Here is a 22,175-nt window from a genome sequence, read left to right as displayed (position 1 = left end):
ACTTCTCTAAAAAGTCTGTCTATAATCTCTCCTAAATCCTCCTTGCAGCAGCCTAACCGCAGTCCAACCCCCCCCCCCCCCCCCCCTCCGCTCCAAGGTCCGGTCACCCTCGAATTCCGGGGCCTCAGAGGCCACGCCCCTTCCCTTCCGCTTCCGGCTTCACTCCAGTCATTCGGCCCCGCACCGGTTCCGGCCCCGCGGGGTCCCGGTTCCGGGTTCGTTGCCCCGGTTCCCGGCCCTGGCGGGTCTCCTGGGCCGGTCCAGCCGCGCGCAGTCTGCGCCGGGTGTCGGGACTCCCCGCACCTACGCCAGCGGCTCGCCCCCGGCCCGCGCAGTTCTCGCAGCCCCATGGAGTCCCAGTGCGACTACTCGATGTACTTCCCGGCAGTGCCGCTGCCGCCGCGCGCAGAGCTGGCGGGGGACCCGGGCCGGTACCGGGCACTGCCCCGGCGCAACCACCTCTACCTAGGGGAGACTGTCCGCTTTCTGCTGGTTCTGCGCTGCCGGGGCGGCGCGGGGTCCGGCGCTGGGGGTGGCCCGGGCTTGGGCTCCCGAGGGGCCTGGGCAGAACTGGCAACCGCCCTGGCAGCTCTGGCCTCGGTCAGCGCCGGAGGCGGGGCGACCGGGGGTGGTGGCTCCAGCGACCAGGATCCCGAACCCCCAGGGGGCGGTGATCCTGGCGGTGGGGGGTTGTTTCGAGGCTGCAGTCCCCTTCTCACCCACGGCCCGGGCCCTACCTCGGGAGGAGCGACCACGGTGAGGAGCTGGGGTGACATGGCACAGGACCATGGGGCGATTTGCTAGGGGCCAAAGACCGGAGAGGAGAGGGACACTGGAGGGGAGGTGGAGGCAGATGACGATGAGAAGAGGGGAGGGCAAGAACCAGGCACCTCTTAAAGTGAACCTCTCAGGCAGCCTCTCTCCTGACCTCTTCACCCCCTTCACGCCCCCAGCTGCCTGTGGAGGAACCAATTGTGTCCACAGATGAGGTCATCTTCCCACTTACTGTTTCACTGGATAGACTGCCCCCAGGGACACCTAAGGCCAAGGTAAGATTGGCAAGGGGTGGTGCTGTTGTCCTAATTCAGATGCCCTCTCTAAGGCTGGCTGGCTCTCTCCTCTTAACTGAGGTCTTTATGCACTGTGCTCAGATTGTAGTGACTGTGTGGAAGCGGGAGGTTGAGGCACCAGAGGTCAGAGATCAAGGCTACCTGCGCTTGTTGCAGACCCGATTTCCTGGGGAGACCTTCCGGGGCGAGCAGAGTGCTTTCAAGGCCCAAGGTGGGGAGAATGCAAGGAAAAAATGCTGGAGTCTGGAATTTGGGGGACAGAAAGGAGGACTGATATTGGCAAGTGCTGTATCTGAGAAGAGAAATATTAGAACGATGGGTTGGAGGGGAGGCCTGTGCCCAGCCCATCAGTTCCTGCCTCTGCCCTCTCCCACAGTGAGCACCCTGCTGACTCTGCTACCCCCTCCAGTTCTGAAATGCCGCCAGTTCACTGTGGCTGGAAAACACTTGACTGTTCTCAAGGGTGAGTAGACTGACAGCACAAGTCTTGGGTAGTAGCAGGGTCGTTGATTGACTGGGTGGCAGTTACCCTGTGCAGGTGGGGGGGGGGGGGGTAGGTCCGTTTCCTGGGGATTAAGGTGGAGGGTTTGAGGGGTCCAGATACCCTGAGCTGAGCCTTTTACCTTCGACAGTGCTGAACAGCTCTTCCCAGGAGGAAATTTCCATCTGGGATATCCGCATTCTCCCAAACTTCAATGCCAGTTATCTACCTGTCATGCCTGATGGCTCTGTTCTGCTGGTGGACAATGTCTGGTGAGATCCTGGGAAGGGGTAGGGCTGTGAAGTGGTAGGGATGGGATCAGGGCTGAGAGCTCTGGCATGAAAAGATCCAGTGTGTCCCCTTTTTTTCTGAACTAGTCACCAATCTGGGGAGGTTTCCATGGGCTCCTTCTGTCGGCTCCCTGGTACCTCTGGCTGCTTCCCCTGCCTGCTCAGTGCGCTGGAGGAACACAACTTCCTATTTCAACTAAGAGGTGGTGAACAGCCACTTTCAGGGGCCAAGGAGGTGAGTATAAGGGCCTGGTGATTTCAAGGGAAAAACATTAAAAAAAGCAGTGGGAAAGGCCAGGGCATGCCTAAAGATTAGAAGGGACCTCTGGTTCACATGATGGTTCCCCTTGTCCCTCCCATAGGGCCTAGAAGTCCCCCTGGTTGCTGTGGTTCAGTGGTCTACCCCGAAGCTGCCCTTTACCCAGAGCATCTACACCCACTACCGGTGAGTGTGTGGGAACCCCTGGTGGGGTTCCCATTCACCTTTGTTTCAAAACATATGCATCCTGCTCTCCTCTCTCACTGCTTGTAGCCTGCCCAGCATCCGCTTGGACCGTCCGTGTTTTGTGATGACTGCTTCTTGTGAGTCCCCAGTTCGGACCTATGAGCGTTTCACTGTCACCTACACGCTGCTCAACAATCTCCAAGACTTCCTTGCTGTGAGGCTTGTGTGGACTCCAGAACACGCGCAGGCTGGTAGGTGCTGTCAGGATGGGCCCTTGTGCCGAAGGAGGGGAGGGAAAAGGAAGAAGTCATGGAGGTGGGTAACTTGTGGCAAGCTGCTTTGGCTCTGTACCTGGGTGGTCTCCGGGGTCACAGATGAAGTGTTTAGGGAGGTAGTGGGGCAAAATGACTTAAGGGAACTGACACTGGTGTTGGGCTCCATGGTGTTTGATTTCTACCTGTCATTTACAAGCGGTAGCTTACTTAACCTCTGAGCCTCAGATTGAAGAATCTAAATGGAGCAAGTATTGTTCATCCCCCCCCCCCCCCAAAGATGTTATGGAGATTTAAAGATTTAATGTATGTGGTTAGAACAGAACTCAGCACACAGTAACTATAAACTGTTATTTATAAATTTGTCAAAAGGTAAACTCAGTCTACTCCGCAGGGTAACTCGGAGGATCAAATGAGACTGTGCTCATGGAAGCCCCTTGATTAAGAACACGACAGACATGTTTACTGGTTACTGTTTCTGCTCCCCAGGCAAGCAGCTGTGTGAGGAGGAGCGCCGAGCCATGCAGGCCGCCCTAGACTCCATTGTCTGCCACACGCCCCTCAATAACCTTGGCTTTTCCCGGAAGGGCAGTGCGCTCACCTTCAGTGTGGCCTTCCAGGCTCTAAGGACAGGGCTCTTTGAGGTGGGTTGGGGAGGTGCTGGAAAGGGGCTGGATGGTGTGGTGGGTGATACAGAATGTTGAGATGGGAGGCATCGGGGCTGCTAGCTTCTGTGGATAAAATACAATGTGTAGCACTAAAAGGCCAGGCCAAGGGAAGGTGGAATTTCAATGTAGTATTGGCCTGTCAAGGGGGAAGACAATTTGAAAGGAGGTCTGGGGCATGGAAGCCGAGTGGGAATGCTGATCTGTCTCTCCACCCCAGCTGAGCCAGCACATGAAACTGAAGCTCCAGTTCACTGCCAGTGTGTCCCACCCTCCTCCTGAGGCCCGGCCCCTCTCTCGAAAGAGCAGTCCTAGCAGCCCAGCTGTCCGGGACTTGGTGGAGAGGCACCAGGCTAGCCTGGGCCGCTCTCAGTCCTTCTCCCACCAGCAACCCTCCCGCAGCCACCTCATGAGGTACGGAGCCTTGGGAGGGGTGCCACTGGACTCAGTCGAGGCCGGACTTGGAGAGGAAGCAGGAAGAGGTCCTGCAGTCTAACCAGAGCCTACATCCTCTGCCTTCCTCCAGGTCGGGCAGTGTGATGGAGCGCAGAGCCATCACACCCCCTGTGGCCTCCCCTGTTGGCCGTCCCCTCTACCTTCCCCCGGAAAAGGCTGTGCTCTCTCTGGACAAGATTGCCAAGCGCGAGTGCAAAGTCCTGGTGGTGGAACCTGTCAAGTAGTGCTGTACCAGCCTCTTATACTCCCATAAACCGAACGCCTCTGGAGGGGGTCCTTGTTCCAGGCTGTGCCTCCCTAGGGATTCCTCCTGTTGTGGGTGAGGAGGCCCCACAAGGTCACCTGTCTGTGTCTGCTGATGAGGGAAGAAGCTGTGAAATGGGCGGGTATGGCTGCAGCACTAAGCCAACAGTATTTCCCCGACTTCCTGGGGGGGCTGGCCCCACCCCTTGGTCTGGGCAAGGGTTCCAAGAGCTCCCTTGTTCCCCGCCTTGTACCTTCTAAGTTTACAAAGTGTTTTCTCATTCCTATTGTCTTTCCTGCCTCTGACATTCCCTCCCACCCAGCCACCCACCCAGGGCTGAGATTAGAGGGTGGTGATGGTAAGGGACCCGGACAATGACCCTCCTGTCTCTGAGGTGAGGGGAGATAGCTAGGTGGCCTGCCCCTCATGTTTACGTTTGCAGCCTGAAGCACTTTAAGTTGTGTGGGGTTTATTTTGTCTGTCCCTGTAACTTATTCTAGAACTACTGCTTCCAACTGAAATAAGACTATTAAATGCTTATTCAGGAGGGAGAAAAAGGACTGTTGTGTGTTGGTGGCCAGATCAGAGACCCAGGGGCTCAAAATGATTCCCTTTAGTATACATATGAAACAGCTCTCATCAGTTTCCCTCCCCTGTTTTTTTCTTATTCCCAGTTTGGTATGCCCAGAGGCGGCCTAGCTTCACCCTCTGGGCTGAGGTACAGGACTTTCTTCATGGACGGCGGGAGACATGGCTGTGGTACCCACACACCGCACCCCATACACACATCCCTGGGGCCTGGGAACATCAGACTCATGTTTATTAGGAGAGGGAGGCCCCCTTGTCCTCACTCTCCTTAACACAGCACAGTCACCAGGCCTCAGCCTTTCCAGGTAATGGGGAAGGCAGGAGAGGGTGAACAGAAGCCTTAGTTCTAACAGCAGGCCAAGAAAGAGGTGGAGGAGGTGTGTATCATCCTCATCTCAGAGGCTCATGGACCCAGTTCCACCCCTTGGCAGGCTCAGACATCAATGGGCTCCCGGCCTCGGTTCTGCCTCTTCACCACAAACACCCTCTGTCCTGACACGGTCACCAGCAGCGTGTGTTCTCCAAAGACCACTGGAGGAGAGACACACCTTCCCAAGCCCCGGGAGAGGGAAGGGAGCACAGAGTTAGTGGGGTGCAAAGATTTCCATGGGGTCACACACAAACTGGCTGGGATCAGTAGCCAAAGAAATTCAGTGGTTAGACGCTCAGAGTTCTGAAGTTGGGAGGTCCCTATTCAATCTCCTTCTCTTGCTTTCTCATACTCTGATGCAAGGGTGAATCTCAAAGGGGAGAAAGTGACCAGAACCAGGGCCCCCAGGGGGAGATGGCGGGAGGTTGGTAGAAGACAAGAGTTTTTTCCCTGAGGAAAGCACCCTACCTCTGGGAGCACCCCACTTCCTATCACCACCACCAGGGGCTGGGGCTCACCCGACAGGCGCTTGAAGGGTATGTTCATGCCATGGTGTAGCCGGAAACCGCAGGCCGTGCTGACCAGCTCAGAGATGGCACTGGCTGCCTGCTCATCATTCTCTAGATCCCCCGATGACTGCATGCAGACAGAGGGAGGATGGCAGAAATTAGGGAACAGAATTGGGAAAAAATTCCAGGAAGTCACTTTGGCTCTAGCACCGGTACTCTCTGCCTCTACTCCCTAGCACTCACCAGAGGTCACCCCAGTTTTGGAAAAACAAACCTAAAACTTTCCTATGCTCTTGCACCTCTTGAGGCCACACTGTTTCTTATCCTATAAGATCAGGCTTTCCCTGATGAATGGTGGTTCCCTTCTGTTTCTTAATTGACCATTTTCTAATACCTTGAAACTCTTATTTCTCTCCCTGTTCCCACTTATTTGATAAAAAACACATTCTTAATCATTAGTGCCCAACTACCACTGATTTGTTCAAGGCTTCATCTTTTCCTCAGTCTTCCCATTTGTCCTGTCTGCAAAATCTGAAACAAACATCGATTTTGTCCTTGAACCCCCTCCTATTACCTAGCCCTTGGGTAATGATGCCACAGTGGCTTGGGCTTCCTCTTTTTTTGATGACTGTCACAACTTCTCCCTACTTCCTAATATGGGCTTCCCACTAGGTTAATTAAGTTCAGTGCTCTTTGCTTTCTTGGACATTTTGTACCTCAGTTTCCTCATCTGTAAATTGGAGACAACAGTACTAATGAGCTTATAAGGGTTATGTGAGGTAATATTGGTGAGATGCTTAGAATAGCTCCTAGCAATATATATTAACTGTTGTTAGTCTATGTCAAACTTGATGTCTAAAGTCAAGCCATCAAAATTCTCCTTACTTCTCCCATTCCGCAATCAACTTCCATTAGTAATTTCTTGTTAAAGGCACCATGATTTTAGGCTTGAGTTCAAAGTCTACTGAATGAAGAAGTGTCTCCTCTATTACCTGTCTCTAGTCATTGCAAAGATATATTGATTTTTCCTTTAAATTCTCTTCTCTCTTGGTTCCTTCTCATTGCCACTAGTCTAGACTCATACATAAGATTTCCTTCTACAGCAGCCTGCCTATTTTGGATCCCTCCCCTTCCAGCCTGTCTTCACGTTAATAGGACAGACTTGCTGCAACTGGGTTTTCTGTTCAAAACCCCCTCAAAGCTCCTATTACCTTCAAGATTAACCCAAATGTGCTAACCCAGTCTTGAAAGTCTTCCACAATCAGATCTTTCCTTACCACATCCTTTTTTCCCCAATCCTTTTCATTATTTTTCAACGTAAACCCACCACCAAGTCAGATAGCCTGTTGTCACATTCCCACAAATAAGTCCACATCTCAGCCCTTTTTTGTGTGTGTGTGACGGAGACAGAGGGGGACAGACAGGCAGGAAGGGAGAGAGATGAGAAGCATCAATTCTTCGTTGCAGCACCTTAGTTGTTCACTGATTGCTTTCTCATATGTGCCTTGACGGGGGGGGGGGGGGGGGGGATGTCACTACAGCAGAGTGAGTGATCCCTTGCTCAAGCCAGCAACCTTGGGCTCAAGCTGGTGAGCCTTGCTCAAACCAGATGAACCCGCGCTCAAACTGGTGACCTTGGAGTTTCGAACCTGGGTCCTCCGCATCCCATTCCGAGGCTCCATCCACTGCACAACCGCCTGGTCAGGCTCAGCCCTTTCCTTTTTTGCCTATTCACAGCGGCCCATCCTTTAAGCCTATTTGAATTTTTATGTCCTCCAAGGATTCCTTGTTATAACCTTCAGGTTGAATCCTTCATTTTCTGGACACCTTCAGTAGTCTTTATCACTGGCACTGCTTTCAACTTTTAACCTTAAGCTTGTCTCTAGCTAGATTGAAAACTTCTAGAGAGCTAACACTATATTGTACTATAGAACAAAATTCAAAGCCTCCTCAATAAATATCAAATAAAGACATATTTGAGAATAACTTGGGTAATATCAGTTATCAACAAACCTGTAACTAGTTGTCTGACTTTGGTAAAAACCCTTTTATCTCAGGACAGTTACCGCACTAAGATTCCAGAGATGTATTTAATTATATTTATATACCAGACATGATACCAATTAAGGCTGAGAATAGCGGGAAATTAGGCTAAACTGGGCAGTGTTAGAAGGGATCACTGGGCAATGGGTACTGGGGGCGGGAGAGGGGGGACCGGACACCCTCCCTTGCCCAGAACGCACCGCCAGCACTGCGCCTTCACTCAGCACCAGGTAGCCAAGCTGATCAGGAATTCGCTCCAGCCCCTGGGTCAGTGCGGAAGTCTAGCGGGTAAAGATGCAGTCAGTCAGATGCACTGCTAGGAGGATGGCCCTCGATGCTCTTCCCTTGCAACCCAATCTCTCATGACCTGTCCCAGACCTCTTTCCCAAACCAGGGCCCTTCCGGACCTTCTTCCCTCTGCTTGGCCTCCAATGCTGATCTGGAGCCTCAATTTGTCTTCACTCTCTGTTCCTGTATTCCCCTGGCCTTCCGCATCCCACCATTGCTACCCCTCGGAGGCCTTCGTAGCCCCACTGGCCCCTCTATCCCGCCCCCTCTCCAATTCTCTACGTCGTCGGCTCCTCCTCGGCAGACTACTCTCCAGCCCCCGTACATCTTCCCACACATCCCTCCTCAGCCCTCTTCGTTGCCATCCTACCCATCTCCAATCCCTCTCCGTCCAAGGACTAACAGGAGGTGAGGGCGGAATGCCGCCTGAAAAAGGGGAAACCAAAGAGTTTGGGGAATAGGGTCACGGAACCCCCAGCACTACTCCCGCGCATGCGCCCTCACTCACCATCGCAGCCTTAGGTACTGGGGAGGTGCACGCTACTAGATAGGTAGCTTCCGGCTTCAGACCCAGGTCACGTGCTTCTACTAGGCAGTCGTCTCCTCCTACCTTGCTCCTGCCGGACTTCAGCCCCGCCCCTAGAGTGCGGATTGGAGCTTCACTACGTCATCAGACTTAATCTGCCAGTGGAGAGAGCCGCTTCTCGGAGCCACACGTGCATTGGTCGCAGGTCTTTAACACCCATCCGAGTGCGAGAAGGAGGGAGGAGCGTTGGCGAAGGGGTGGACCTGGAGGGGCGGGGCTGGAAGGAGGAGTGAGGGAGGTCGCCTGACGGGAGGAGGTAGGGAGCGGGACATGGGCCTGCTGGAGCTACACTGCCTACAAATGTGACCACAGCAAAAGAATACAGTGAAATGATATGCATGTGAAAAGCTATTAAAATGCTACTCTTGTGCTTAAACAACTCTATTGAAGACAAAGGTTTGTTCCAAAAATGGTTATTCTTCCTGGGATTCTGTGAGAAGCGACGTGATGGTGAATTGAGTCCCCAGCTGGCAAGACCGCTTCATGCTCAATACCCTGCCAGGAAAATTAACCGTATTTCCCCATGTATAAGACGCTCCCAGGTATAAAATGCACCTTAATTTTGAGGCCTGAATTTTGAAAAAAAAAAAATGTATTGCATAAAGTTATTGAACTCAAGTTTTATTCATCATAAAATTCATAGGCTCCTCATCACTGTCAAAACTCCTATCCATTAGTTTGTTCTCATTCGTGTTTGATGACAAATCACTGTCTTCATATATTGTCTTGTCTTTAGTTCCATCTATGGCATTTGAAACGCTACACTTCTTAAATGCAAGTAACCCCCCCTCAAAAAACCCCTACAACTACTGTATGACTCACCCAGTTTTTAGACCCCAAATTTTTCAAAAAAAGTGTGTCTTATACATGGGGAAATACGGTAGAAACAGTTACCTTGGAATCATTTTTTAAAAAATGTATGGGTGCCCTGGCCGGTTGGCTCAGCGGTAGAGCGTCGGCCTAGCGTGCGGAGGACCCGGGTTCGATTCCCGGCCAGGGCACATAGGAGAAGCGCCCATTTGCTTCTCCACCCCTCCGCTGCGCCTTCCTCTCTGTCTCTCTCTTCCCCTCCCGCAGCCAAGGCTCCATTGGAGCAAAGATGGCCCGGGCGCTGGGCATGGCTCTGTGGCCTCTGCCTCAGGCGCTAGAGTGGCTCTGGTCGCAATATGGCGACGCCCAGGATGGGCAGAGCATCCCCCCCTGGGGGGCAGAGCACCGCCCCTGGTGGGCGTGCCGGGTGGATCCCGGTCGGGCGCATGCGGGAGTCTGTCTGACTGTCACTCCCTGTTTCCAGCTTCAGAAAAATGAAAAAGAAAAAAAAAAAAAAAAAAAAAAAAAAAAAAAATGTATGGGTATCACAAAGGAATTTTGTTTTAATTTAAACAGTTTCTAGACCTGCTGCAAAACTAATGTGAATGAGGCAGTGTTGGTAGATAAAATGAAGTCTGATTCTAGAAATAAAACTGTAAGTGCAGTTGGAAGAGAATGTAGAGAAATTGGAATCCATACAGTGCTGGTGGGGATATTAAACGGTGCTGCTGCTCTGCTGTTGAAAACATTAGCAGTTCCTGGAAAAGTAAAATATAGAGTTACTGTATGACTTAGCAATTCCACTCCTAGATATATACTTTCGAGAATTGAAAACATATGTTCACACAAAAACTTATACTCAAATGTTTATAACAGCATTATTTCTAACACCCCCCCAATGAAAAGAACTCAAATATCCCTAAACTGAAGAATAAATAAAGATAATATATCCATACAATGAAATATTTTCTTTGTGTGTGTGTGTGTGTGTGTGTGCGTGTGTGTGATAGAGACAAATAGAAGGACACAGACAGACCTGAAGGGAGAGAGATGAGAAGCATCAATCCTCTGTTGCAGCTCCTTAGTTGTTCATTGATTGCTTTCTCATATGTGCCTTGATGGGGGGTAGGGGGACTACAGCAGAGCGAGTGGCCCCTTGCTCAAACCAGTGACCTTGGGCTCAAGCCAGCAACCATGGAGTCATGTCTATGATCCCATGCTCAAGCCAGCGACCCCGCACTCAAGCTGTTGATTCTGCGCTCAAGCCAACGACCTCAGGGTTTTGAACCTGGGTCCTTTGTGTCCCAACCCAGTCCAACACTCTGTCCACTGCATCACCGCCTAGTCAGGCTGGAATAGTTTCATTGTAACAAAAGGAATGAAGTACTGATACATGCTACAATACAGATAAACACTGAAAACATTACCTAAGTGAAAGAAATCAGACATACACACAAGGCCACACATTGTGTGATTCTCTTTATGTGAAATGTCTAAACTAGACAGAAAGCAAATTAGTGGTTGGCAGGGACTGGGGAGAGGGGATAATAGGGAGTGACTGCTAATGGGCATGGTATTTCTCTTGGGGTGATGAAAATGCTCTGGAATTATATAGAGATGATTGCACAAACTTATGAGTGTAATCATAACTGAATTGTACACTTTAAATGGTGAATTATATCTCAATAAAATAAAACTAAGTACTGTTACTTAATGAGAAACCTAATTAGAGAAGATGCCTTTAAAAAAATGAGGTATGTTTATAATATAAGATTTAAACTGGAAGAGGCTGTAGAGAGAGTTTTGTGAAGATGTTTAATTTGCAAAGCCTTCCCTGGCCTCAGTATTGAAGACAGTTTATGGTATCATTTTCTTTGCACTTACTGTTCAGAGCATTTTCATCCATGCACTCATCTAACCTTCACATTAACCACCAGATGAGGAAGTGGAAACTCAAGAAAGAAAGGTTGAGCCTTGCTCACAGGGAAACAGTTGGCAAGTGGCAGAGCCAGATTCCAGTCTAAGTCTGCTGACGCCAAGGCTGATGCTTTTTCCATTGCTCTATAGGCCAACTGTGTTTCTTATTATTTTTAAACTACATTTAATACTATTGAACTTCCTGCACTCATTTCTCTTGACACAGAGGAACCCATAGCAGGACAATGCTCATTAACCATCATTAGAATTGTTTCATTTTCACAAACAGCTTGAATCGTACTCATCATATAGAGAACAAAGTTTCTTACTTTTTCATTCAACAAATGTTAATTGAGCACCTTCTATGTACCAGACACTCTTTTGGGTATTAGAGGTACAATAGTGAATAAAAACAAGACATTTTGTTTTTGTTTTCAGGACCTGTGAGGGAGAGGGTGACTCAGACAATAAATAAATAGATAAGAAAATAAATGTTAATTGGTAAGAAGTTCTATGAAGAAAAATAAAGCAGAGTTCCACTTGCATCAAGTTCAAAAATGTAAAAAAAAAACACAATGTATTATTTTGGGAGATACATATATATTTATATATCTAAACAATAAAGATATATATATATATGTCTCAAAATAATAAGTCCAAAGGAATAATAAAATTTGAAATAATGGTTACTGCTGGGATAGAGAGAGAAATGCTATTGAGAGAAGTACAAAAAGTTTAAAAGTAGTAATAATTGCTATAGACTGAATGTTTGTGTTCCCCTTCAAATTCATATGTTGAAACCCACTAATCCTGCCTGATCTATGGAGGCTCAGTGGATACTACATCGACCTGGAATGCTGAGGTCACGGGTTAAAAACCCTAGGCTTACCCAGTCAAGGCACATATGAGAGGAGGGAAAATCAATAGAAATCAAATCCCTAATGTGATGCTATTTGGAGATGGGGATTTGGGAAGTGCTTAAGTCATGAAGATGGAGCCCTTGTGAATAGGATTAATGTTTTTGTCAAAGAGACCCCAGAGTGTCTTTGCCCCTTCCATCATGTAAGGACACAGCAAAAAAAATGGCAGGCTTGGCCCTGGCCAGTTGGCTCAGCGGTAGAGCGTCGGCCTGGTGTGCAGGAGTCCCGGGTTCGATTCCCGGCTGGGACACACAGGAGAGGCGCCCATTTGCTTCTCCACCCCTCCCCCTCTCCTTCCTCTCTGTCTCTCTCTTCCCCTCCCGCAGCGAGGCTCCATTGGAGCAGGGATGGCCCGGGCGCTGGGGATGGCTCTGTGGCCTCTGCCTCAGGCTCTGGGATGGCTCTGGATGCAACAGAGCGACGCCCCAGAGGGGCAGAGCATCGCCCCCTGGTGGGCATGCCGGGTGGATCCCGGTGGGCGCATGCGGGAGTCTGTCTGACTGCCTCCCCGTTTCCAGCTTCGGAAATTCCCCTGCCTCCAGAAATGTGAGGAAGAAATGTTTGTGGTTTATAAGCCTCCTTGTCTCTTAATATTCTGTTATAGCAGCTTGAATGGACTATGGCAATAATATTCTATGTCTTAAGTTCTAAGTCTATGAATATGTGTGTGTGTATATTGATTATTATCAATTATATTGATATATGTGTGATATATATTTCTATGTGTGTGTGTATATATACATATGTATTTATATATCTAAACAATAATCATTATATATAGATATATATACACACTGCTTTAAATACATGGAAGACTTAATAATTTTTTAAAATCTTTAGAAAAAAAGTAACTCTGTTACCGAGCAATTTCACTCAACAGATCTGTGTACATATGTTCATCCAAAAATATGTACTGGAATGTTCATAGAAGCTTTATCCTTGATAACTTAAAATGGTAAACTATTCAAATGCCCATCAGTGATTGAATGTATAAAATTGTGTCACATTCATATCATGGGTCATTATAAAGCAACAAGAATGAATGAACTAAAATGACACACAACCACATGAATGAATTGTACTAACTTGATGTTAAATGAAGGAAGTCAATCCCCAAAGAGTACATTCTGTGTGATTCCATTTATGTAAAGTACAAAAATGGGCAAAACTAATTGATGCTGTTAGAAATCAGGGTGGTGGTTATCCATGGGGGTAGAGTTGAGATTGAACAAGAGGGATATTTCTGGGTGTTGCTAATGCTGTTCCTTGCTGGAATTTTTAAAAATTGATTTGAGAGAGAGAGAGAGAAGGGCAAGAGAGAGACAGAAACATCAATCTGTTCCTGTCTGTGCTCTGACTGGGATCGAACTGGCAACCTCTTTGTATGGTGATGACGCTCTAACCAACCAAATTATCTGGCCAGGGCCTTGCTGGAGTTTTGTGTGCATTCAGTTTGTGAAAATTTACTGAGTTGTGCACTAATAATATGAACTTTTCTGTATGTATATTATAGTTGAATAAAAGGGTTAAAAAAAAAAGGTCTAGTAAGAAGATATGGAGGATTGGGAGGGGTGAATGTGCTATTTTATATTAAGTGGGCAAGAGCGGCCTCTCTGATGAGGTGACGACTAAGCAGAGTGCTGCAGGAGTGCACCGTACCGTTATTTACCTACTTGGGGGAGAATATTCTGGTGTGTGCTCATGAGACTTGTCCTTGAAGATAAGACCTGCTATACCTTTGAAATTCCAGTATTTACTTCAATATCTAGCATGTTACTAAACTAAAAGTTGAATATATATATTTTTTCTGTATTGTCTCAGTTGCTCCCAGGACTTCCTTCTAGTTTCAGAGACTTTTTCTTTGACCTTGTGGTCTCTAACTCAGCTGTTTGCTCTTCCATGTTACTTTCTTTCTGAAAAAGATGGGACAAATTCTGAGATGTGAAATAATGTTATATCTATCCTAGTGGCAGAGCTAGCCTCCTTCTTCCTGTCCAAGCCATTTCCAACTCTCTCTCAGGCTACTAGAGCATGCTGACTGGAAACCACACATGCCTTTGTTCACCCCTAACTCGACTCCTCCCAACACATTTACCTTGTCCCACCAGGATCTAAGAAGACCTACATATCTCTAGTGTAGCATTTACTACACTTTACTGCAATTCTTTGTTTGCTTGCTTAACTTACTTATACCTTGAGAGGCATGGAGGTCAGGGCTGTGATGTTTTCAACATTTTATCCCAAAACTCATGACTACTCCTCTGTAGTCTTTGAAAAGTAATGATTGAATGGATGTCTCAGGATTAAGAGAACCAAGAAAAGCACAGTTGGGATTGAGAAGTCTGTTGATGGCTGTTTGCTAAGGTAGTAACTGGTACCAGGGAAATAAGAGGAAAGGAGATTGTGTATGAGAGGCAAAGGGATCTAACTTCAAAGAAAAATAAATAAACAAACAAATTAATTAATTTAAAACCTAAAGTGACAGTAGCAACCACTGGAATGGCAAAACCAGCAAAAATCAAAGAGCCCTAGCCCAATGGGAGGAGAAAACCAGTTAGAAACCATCTGAAGCCAAAGGGACAAAGCTTTCTGACAGAGTCCACCATAGAGAAGGTCGATGTGCATCTTTGTTCGTGCTTGCTATTGATCTCCTATGATTTTATTGAGAAGTTTAAAGGGACCCATGTAATGAAGAAATCAGAGATTCTCTACATGTCTAATAACCTACTGAAAGACTGGGTTGAATTTGTGAGGCTCACAGGACTGCCACGCCTGGAAGACCTGGTGTTTGTAGGCAACCCCTTGGAAGAGAAACGTTCTGCTGAGGAGAACTGTATTGAAGAGGCCACCAAGAGAGTGTCTAAACTGAAAAAGCTGGATGGTACCCTAGTAATTACAGAGGAAGAGGGAGAAGGAAACTAACACCACATTTTCCACTTTATGTTACGTTATTTAACCCTTTGAGTAGTACGAACGTTCATGTACGTCCTCGTGCCTCCTGACCATCCAGAGTACCATTGTAACAAAAATTTAAATTTTAAAAATGTGTAAGGCAACATTTAAAAAAAGCAAATGTATGTTCTTCTTGTTTCTATAAATTGGTTATCAAACAAACATAATTTTAAGTTAATAAAACTATAACTGGAACTAATTTCAATTTTTGAAAAAAAACCCAGCCCTGGTGGGTTGGATCAGCAGTAGAGCGTCAGTTCAGCGTGTGGAATTCCTGGGTTCGATTCCTAGCCAAGGCACACAGGAGAAGTGCCCATCTGCTTCTCCACCCTTCCCCCTCTCTTTTCTCTTTATCTCTCTCTTTCCCTCCCACAGCCAAGGCTCCATTAGAGCAAAGTTGGCCCCAGCACTGGGGATGGCTCCATGACCTCCACCTCAGGCGCTAGAATGGCTCCGGCCGCAATGGAGCAATGCCCCCTGCTGGGCATGCGGATGGTCCCGATTGGGTGCATGCGGGAGTCTGTCTGCCTTCCCCCACTTCTCACTTTGTAAAAATACCAAAAAGCAAAACAAAACAAAAAACTCACCTCACTCCTGGGAGTCAGCAAGCATGAAAAAAACCCTCTCCTCAAAGAGTTAAATGTCGTAAGAGCAATAGATAAGTTTTGTATTATTGTCTATTTTAAAGATTCTATGTGGGGCAAAAGCTTTTAAAGATAATTCCTCCTTTTTCTTCTTAATCTATTCAGTGTTTCTCTCCCCAAAATGGAGACATTAACTTATATACTTCAGCTTTTTATTTTTTTAGAACCTTATAAAATTTTAACTTACAGCAAATAAGAGCGCTTGAAGCACGGGTCTATTAGCAACATATCCCATGTTTCTGAGTTGCCTAGCAAGAATTTCCTTCTCTCTCTCTCTCTTTTTTAGATTTTATTTATTTATTTTAGAGAGGAGAGAAGAGAGGCAGAAAAAGGAGGTAGGAGCAGGAAGCACCAACTTCTGTAAGTGCCTTGACAAGGCAAGCCTAGGATAAAGCCAGGTCATGGCTTTATCCACTGTGCCAACACAGGTCAGGCCACCCTTTCTCAACTACCTGTAAATCACCCATTCTCACTTCTGAAATCTAAAACCCTGTTCCCCTCCCCCGCATTGTCTCCTTTGTCCAAAATGTCTATACATCCAATGTAACCTCACTATCTTTGGAATTTTCATGCCTCTGTGGATTCCCAGTGTGTATGTTTAAAAACTGTGATTTTCTCCTGGGGTGGGGGGAAACTGGATTGAAAAGAAGAGTGCTAAAGGAGGCAGCAAAGACACAGAACCCACAAAAATTAGCCATAAATTAACCCCTGTGTTTGTCAGGGTTCTACAGAGGATGAGGAAGAAATAGAAAGAGCTATTTTAAGGAATTAGCTCACACAACTGTGGGGGCTGGCAAGTCTGAAGTTTGTAGGGTAGGCCAGCAGGCTGGAAACTCAGGGAAAAGTTGACGTTGCTGTCTTGAGTCTGAATTCTGCAGGGCAGCAGGCTGGAACTCAAGCAGGGTTTTTTTTTTTCTTTCTTTTTTAAAAATTTATTTTAAATTTATTGTGTTGACATGGTTTCTATGTTAAGGAGAATTCCTTCTTCACTGGGAAACCTCTGTCTTTTCTCTTAAGGCCTTTAACCAACTGGATGGGCCTTGCCTGCATTATGGAAGCTAATTGGCTCTATTTAAAATTAAGTATTCATGTTATTTAAAAAAAGAAATTCACAGTTTACTAGAGGCAAAATTTTACCTCTGCTTTCTTAGGAATTTTAGCTGGGTCTGAGAATTAAAATGATATAGTCAGATTAACAGGAGACAAGGATACTGAAAAAAATATTTTTTAGGTGATGGGAGGGGAGATAGTGAAGCAAACTCCTGCATGCACCCTGATCAGGATCGATGTGCTCCAAAGAAGCTATCCTTAGTGCCTGGGGACACACCTGAACCAATCGAGCCACTGGCTGCGGGAGAGGAAGAGGTAGAGAAGGAGGAGAGTAAGGGGGAGAGAAGCAGATGGCTGCTTCTCCTGTGTGCCCTGACTAGGAGTTGAACCCAGGATGTCCATACATCTGCCTGAGGCTTTATCAGCCAGGGCTAGGATACAAATTTAATATAAATTTTATGTGACACAGGAGCTTTCGTAAGGAAATGAAGACCCAAAGATGTGGCAAATACCAAATGCTTTTATACTAGGTTGGACAAAGAGAAGCTCTTGTGTAAATGTGACTAAAGTATGTGGGGAGGAAAAAAGAAGGTAAGAACCATTTTAATAAGGCTTGTTTTACAGAATTCTCTAGATTTCAACTTCCTATCCTTGATGTTAAGAATACTTCCCTTCTGATATGTGAGAGTTCTATTGCCTGCTTTCAGGAGGAAAAAGGGGAGAGCCAGAGTGCCCTTTGTGCACCTACTATTTTTTTTAAATACATATAGCTCAAAATAATTTTTTTTTTTTTTTTTTTTCAAAGAGGCATATTTTGTGGTGACATTCTGATTTCACTGGGGAACAATTTTTTTTTCATTTTCTGTTGCATGAGGTTTTAGAACTTCTATATATTTCTGCACCGCTGGTTCCAAATCTGAAATCCGTTTTTTGGTGCATGCTCTAGTTTTTGTGCAATTTTAATTTTGTTTTGTTACAGTTAATGGCATGCATTGGTTTATAAATTGGAGTTAAAGGGCAACAACTCTTGGATTGAACATAACCACAAGGCAATTAATGTTTTACAAACATCACTTTTACATAATTGTAGTTGTTTTTAAATGTAAAAAATTATTATCTGATAGAAACACCCTCTTATTTTGTTTTAAGATTGAATCATGGCTTCTTCGAGTAGGCATAAATATAAGAATAGTCCTGACAACTTCTGTTATATATGTGGCTGTCATACACTTCAACGTCAAAGGCGCAATATTTCATCATTTGTGACACATGCATATACTGCCTATTTTCAAGTTCCCCTTGGCTATCAAGACAAGAATTGGGCTCTTCATATTGTCTGTCATAATTGTGAGGAAATGCTTTGTGACTGGACAAAAGGAAAACGCAAAGGAATGCCTTTTGGTATCCCCATGGTTTGGCGTGAACCTAAGGACCACAGCAGTGACTGTTATTTCTGTCTGATCCAGACAAAGGGCATCGGCAAGAAAAAACAGCATATGATCGCATATCCTAATATTCCTTTCAGCAATATGACCTATCCCACACTCTGAGACACTCCCAGTTCCAGTTTTCAATGGTTTTATTTCTTCTAAGAATGAAGAAAGTGAACATGGTGATCAAGTGTATTTTGATAAGATGCATGAGGAAATGGTTGTAGAATCTGAAGGGTCTTCTTCTGATGCCAAGCAGTCATTACTCCCTCAGCAGTTTAGCCAACCCGAATTGAATGACTTAGGAAGAGATTTGGGCCTATCAAAGAAATCAGCTGAGTTATTAGCCTCCAGGTTTCAAGAAAAAATGTATTTTACTGGTCAGCTAAAGTATCCCATTTTATGAAGTGTGAACAAATTTTTATGGACTTTTTTTCTGAAGACAAACACTGTTTACTGTCATGATATCAGTAGTCTTTGCAGCTAGCTAGGTGTCATCACTTACAGTCCAACAGAATGGCGGCTATTTCTTGACAGCTCTAAACGGAGTCTGAAATGTGTTCTCCTACACAACGGTAATATTTATGCAGCGGTTCCAATTGGTTATTCAACTCATCTGTGAGAAGATTATAATGACATAAAAATTGTCCTCGACTTACTGAAGTATGAGGAGCATAACTGGACAATTTGTGTGGATCTTAAAATGGTAAATTTCCTGCTAGGACAACAGAGAGGTTTCGTGAAGTGTCTATTCTTGCTTTCTGTGTTTGTGGGACAGCCGAGCTCGGGAGAAACACTGGACACAGAAGGAGTGGCCAAAACGTGAAGCTCTGGAAGTAGGGATGCAAAATATTGTGAATGAACCTGTAGTTAATCGAGACAGGATCATTTTCCCCCACTTCACATCAAACTTGGCTTAATGAAGTAGTTTGTTCAGGCTTTGAATAGAGAAAGTGAATGCTTTCAACGTATTATTTCGGCTTTTCCTGCCTTGTCTTTCGAGAAGATAAAAGCAGGTGTATTGAATGGACCTCAAATTCAAACCCTCATATGTGATGAAGAATTTTCCAGGAAGATGAATAAGGAGGAGAAAGCAACATGGCAGTCTTTTGTGGCAGTTACAAAGAACTTCCTTGGCAACAAAAAAGCAGAAAACTATGAACTTCTGGTTCAAAGGATGCTGTTGGCTTTCTGTGACATTGGATGTAACATGAGTGTTAAGATTCACTTCCTGAACAGTCACCTTGATAAGTTTCCCAAAAATCTTGGAGCTGTTAGTGATGGCAGACAACTGCTGGAGCATCAAACGAGATTGTCCTTAACAAGTACACGAACGCAAGAGCTACAAATGTAAATTTTTGCCTGAACAGAATTTAAATAAGTTTTGCGCAAATTTTATGATTAAAATAAGTGTTTTAATATGTTCTATTTTGAAATTATAGACAAATTCTGATGAAATCATATCTTTTAGTGTATTAGTATATTTATTGCATTATATAAATTATTATATTTTCACAAAGATGATGCCCAAGAAGACATTCTACTTCATTATGTTAAACTAAATGTTGAAAATTTTACAATAAGATGAAAACCTAAAATCTTGAATTGCAAAAAAACTGTAGCTTACAGAGGAAAACTAACATCAGATTTGAGATCAGCACACTCAAATTAGGTAAAAACAAGTGTTTTTGTGGATGCAACAAAAATTTTGTTTCCCAGTGTTATTAAGGAGACTGTCTTTATTCCATTGTACACTCCTGCCTCCTTTGTCAAATATCAATTGACTGTAAAGGTGTGGGTTTATTTCTTGATTCTCTGTTCTGCTCCATTGATCTGTATAGCTGTTTTTATGCCAATACCAAGCTGTTTTGATTACATGGCCTTGTAGTATAACTTGATATCAAGAAGTGTGATATCTCCCACTTTGTTCATTTTCAAGGTTGCTGAGGCTATTTGGGTTCTTTTTTGGTTCCATACATATAAATTTTGGGAGCATTTGTTCTAGATCGGTGAAGTATGCCACTGGTATTTTAATAGAAATTGCATTTAATCTATAGATTGCTTTGGGCAGTATGGACATTTTACTGATGTTAATTCTTCTTGTCCATGAACACACTATATGCTTCCTCTTGTTTTCATTTTCCTTGATTTTTTTTCAAGGAAATTATCTGAGTATAAGTCTTTTACCTTCTTGGTTAAACTCATTTCTACGTACTTTATTTGTTGTTGTTGTTGCAATAGTGAAGGGGATTGTTTCTTTAATTTCTCTTTCTGACAGTTTATTGCTGGTGTATAAAAATTCCACTGATTCCTGAATATTAATTTTATATCCTGCCACCTTGCCAAATTTATTTACTGGTCTAGTAGTTTTTTGACTGAGGCTTTAGGGTTTTCTATGTACAGTATCATGTCATCAGCAAATAATGACAGTTTTACTTCTTCTTTTCCAATTTGGATGCCTTTTAATTCTTCTTCTTGTCTGATAGCTGTGACTAGGACTTCCAGAGCTATGTTGAGTAAGAGTGGTGAAGGGGGGCACCCCTGCCTTGTTCCTGATCTTAAGGAGATTGCTTTTAACTTTTTCCCATTGAGTATGATGTTGGCTGTGGGTTTGTCATATATGGCCTTTATTATGTTGAGGTATGTCCCCTGTGTTCCCACTTTCCTGAGAGTTTTTATCATAAATGGGTGCTGAATTTTATCAAATGCTTTTTCTGCATTTATTGATATGGTCATGTGATTTTTATCCTTCATTTTGTGTATATGATGAATAACACTTATTGATTTGCAAATATTGTACCAGTCTTGCCTTTCTGGAATAAATATCACTTGATCATGTTGTATGATCTTTTTAATGTATTGTAGTATCCAGTTTGCTAATATTTTGTTGAGAATTTTAGCATTTATGTTCATCAGGGATACTGGCCTATAGTTTTATTTCTTTGTAGTGTCTTTTCTTGGTTTTGAAATGAGGAAAATGCTTGCCTCATAAAGTGAGCTTGGAAGTCTTTCCTCCTCTTGAATTTTTTGGAATAGCTTGAGAAGGATAGGTGTTAGTTCTTCTTTAAATGTTTGGTAAAATTTGCCTGTGAAGCCATCTGGCCCAGGACTTTTGTTTGCTGGGAGGTGTGTGTGTGTGTGTGTGTGTGTGTGTGTGTGTGTGTGTGTATATATAATTATTTCAATTTCATTTGTTGTAATTAGGCTGCTTAGGTTTTCTGATTTTTCCACATTCAGTTTTGAAAGATTTTGTGTGTCTAGGAATTTATCCATTTCACCTAGGCTGTCCAATTTTTTGGCATATAGATCTTCATAGTATTTTCTTACAACTCTTTATATTTCGGTGTTGTCAGTTGTTACTTCTCCACTTTCAATTTTATTTATTTGGGTTCTCTCTCTTTTTCTTGATGAGCCTGTTTAAAGATTTGTCAATCTTGTTTACCTTTTCAAAGAATCAGCTCTTGGTTTTATTGATCTTTTCTATTGTAATTTATTTTTAGCCTCTATGTCTTTTATTTCTTCTCTGATCTTTATTATTTCCTTCCTTCTACTTCCTCTGGGCTTTATTTGCTCTTTTTAAAGTTCTTTTAGGTGCAGAGTTTGGTTTTTTATTTAAGCTTTTTCTTGCTTCTTAAGGTATTCCTGTAATACTATGAACTTCCCTCTCAAGACTGCTTTTGCTGTGTCCCATAGATTTTGGGTTGTTGTATGTTCATTTTCATTTATTTCAAGGAAATTTTTGATTTCTTCCTTGATCTCATTGTTAACCCATTCATTATTTAATAACATACTATTTAGCCTCCAAGTGTTTGAATGTTTTTCAGTTTTCTATTGTAGTTGATTTATAGTTTCATGTCATCATGGTCAGAGAAGATGCTTGATATGATTTCAATCTTCTTAAATTTACTGAGACTTGTTGTGTATCCTAACATGTGGTCTATCCTAGAAAATATATCATGAGCACTTTAAAAGAATGTATATTCTGCTTCTTTGGGGTGAAAGGTTCTGAAGATATCAATTAGATCCAGTTGATCTAGTGTTTCATTTAAGGCCACTGTTTCTTTGTTAACTTTCTGTCTGGAGGATTTATCCATTGATGTTAGTGGAGTATTAAAACCCCCTACTATTATAGTATTGCTATTGAT

At 44.5% G+C, this 22,175-nt stretch overlaps 3 protein-coding genes across 4 annotated transcripts in view; 2 read left to right on the top strand and 1 right to left on the bottom strand.

Annotated features, from left to right (window-relative positions):
- The window catches only part of LOC136403474 (NXPE family member 3-like), a 172,927-nt gene that overhangs the window by 69,039 nt on the left and 81,713 nt on the right, over window positions 1-22,175 (top strand). The window lies entirely within an intron of this gene.
- Window positions 147-4,593, top strand: TRAPPC14 (trafficking protein particle complex subunit 14). The gene is made up of 11 exons (XM_066382227.1): window positions 147-756; window positions 954-1,049; window positions 1,152-1,281; window positions 1,447-1,533; window positions 1,703-1,823; window positions 1,929-2,076; window positions 2,204-2,286; window positions 2,374-2,537; window positions 3,048-3,202; window positions 3,444-3,637; window positions 3,750-4,593. Exons 1-11 carry the CDS (start codon window positions 349-351, stop codon window positions 3,901-3,903), a joined length of 1,740 nt encoding a protein of 579 aa, XP_066238324.1. The 5' UTR covers window positions 147-348; the 3' UTR covers window positions 3,904-4,593.
- On the bottom strand, window positions 4,721-8,372 carry LAMTOR4 (late endosomal/lysosomal adaptor, MAPK and MTOR activator 4). 2 transcript variants are annotated; one of them, XM_066382229.1, is made up of 4 exons: window positions 8,230-8,372; window positions 7,634-7,714; window positions 5,400-5,517; window positions 4,721-5,059 (listed from the first exon to the last, which is right to left on the bottom strand). In XM_066382229.1, exons 1-4 carry the CDS (start codon window positions 8,230-8,232, stop codon window positions 5,013-5,015), a joined length of 249 nt encoding a protein of 82 aa, XP_066238326.1. In that variant the 5' UTR covers window positions 8,233-8,372; the 3' UTR covers window positions 4,721-5,012. The 2 variants fall into 2 exon arrangements, with proteins under 2 accessions (XP_066238326.1, XP_066238325.1); XM_066382228.1 differs by having other exon boundaries at window positions 4,721-5,042.

This window comes from Saccopteryx leptura, chromosome 4, assembly GCF_036850995.1.
Source record: "Saccopteryx leptura isolate mSacLep1 chromosome 4, mSacLep1_pri_phased_curated, whole genome shotgun sequence".
Lineage (NCBI taxonomy): Eukaryota > Metazoa > Chordata > Mammalia > Chiroptera > Emballonuridae > Saccopteryx > Saccopteryx leptura.
This window is presented reverse-complemented; position numbering and strand designations above follow the sequence as displayed.

Excerpts from the sequence above, each read along its gene's own strand:
- LAMTOR4 (XM_066382228.1), bottom strand. Across the intron at positions 5,518-7,633 it reads GTGAAGGCGCAGTGCTGGCG|TCATCGGGGGATCTAGAGAA; the intron begins GTGCGTTCTGGG and ends GTCTGCATGCAG. Across the intron at positions 5,043-5,399 it reads ACCCTTCAAGCGCCTGTCGG|TGGTCTTTGGAGAACACACG; the intron begins GTGAGCCCCAGC and ends TCTCTCCTCCAG.
- TRAPPC14 (XM_066382227.1), top strand. The coding sequence starts at position 349 with ATGGAGTCCCAGTGCGACTACTCGATGTACTTCCCGGCAGTGCCGCTG. Across the intron at positions 1,282-1,446 it reads GAGTGCTTTCAAGGCCCAAG|TGAGCACCCTGCTGACTCTG; the intron begins GTGGGGAGAATG and ends CCTCTCCCACAG. Across the intron at positions 1,534-1,702 it reads ACACTTGACTGTTCTCAAGG|TGCTGAACAGCTCTTCCCAG; the intron begins GTGAGTAGACTG and ends TACCTTCGACAG.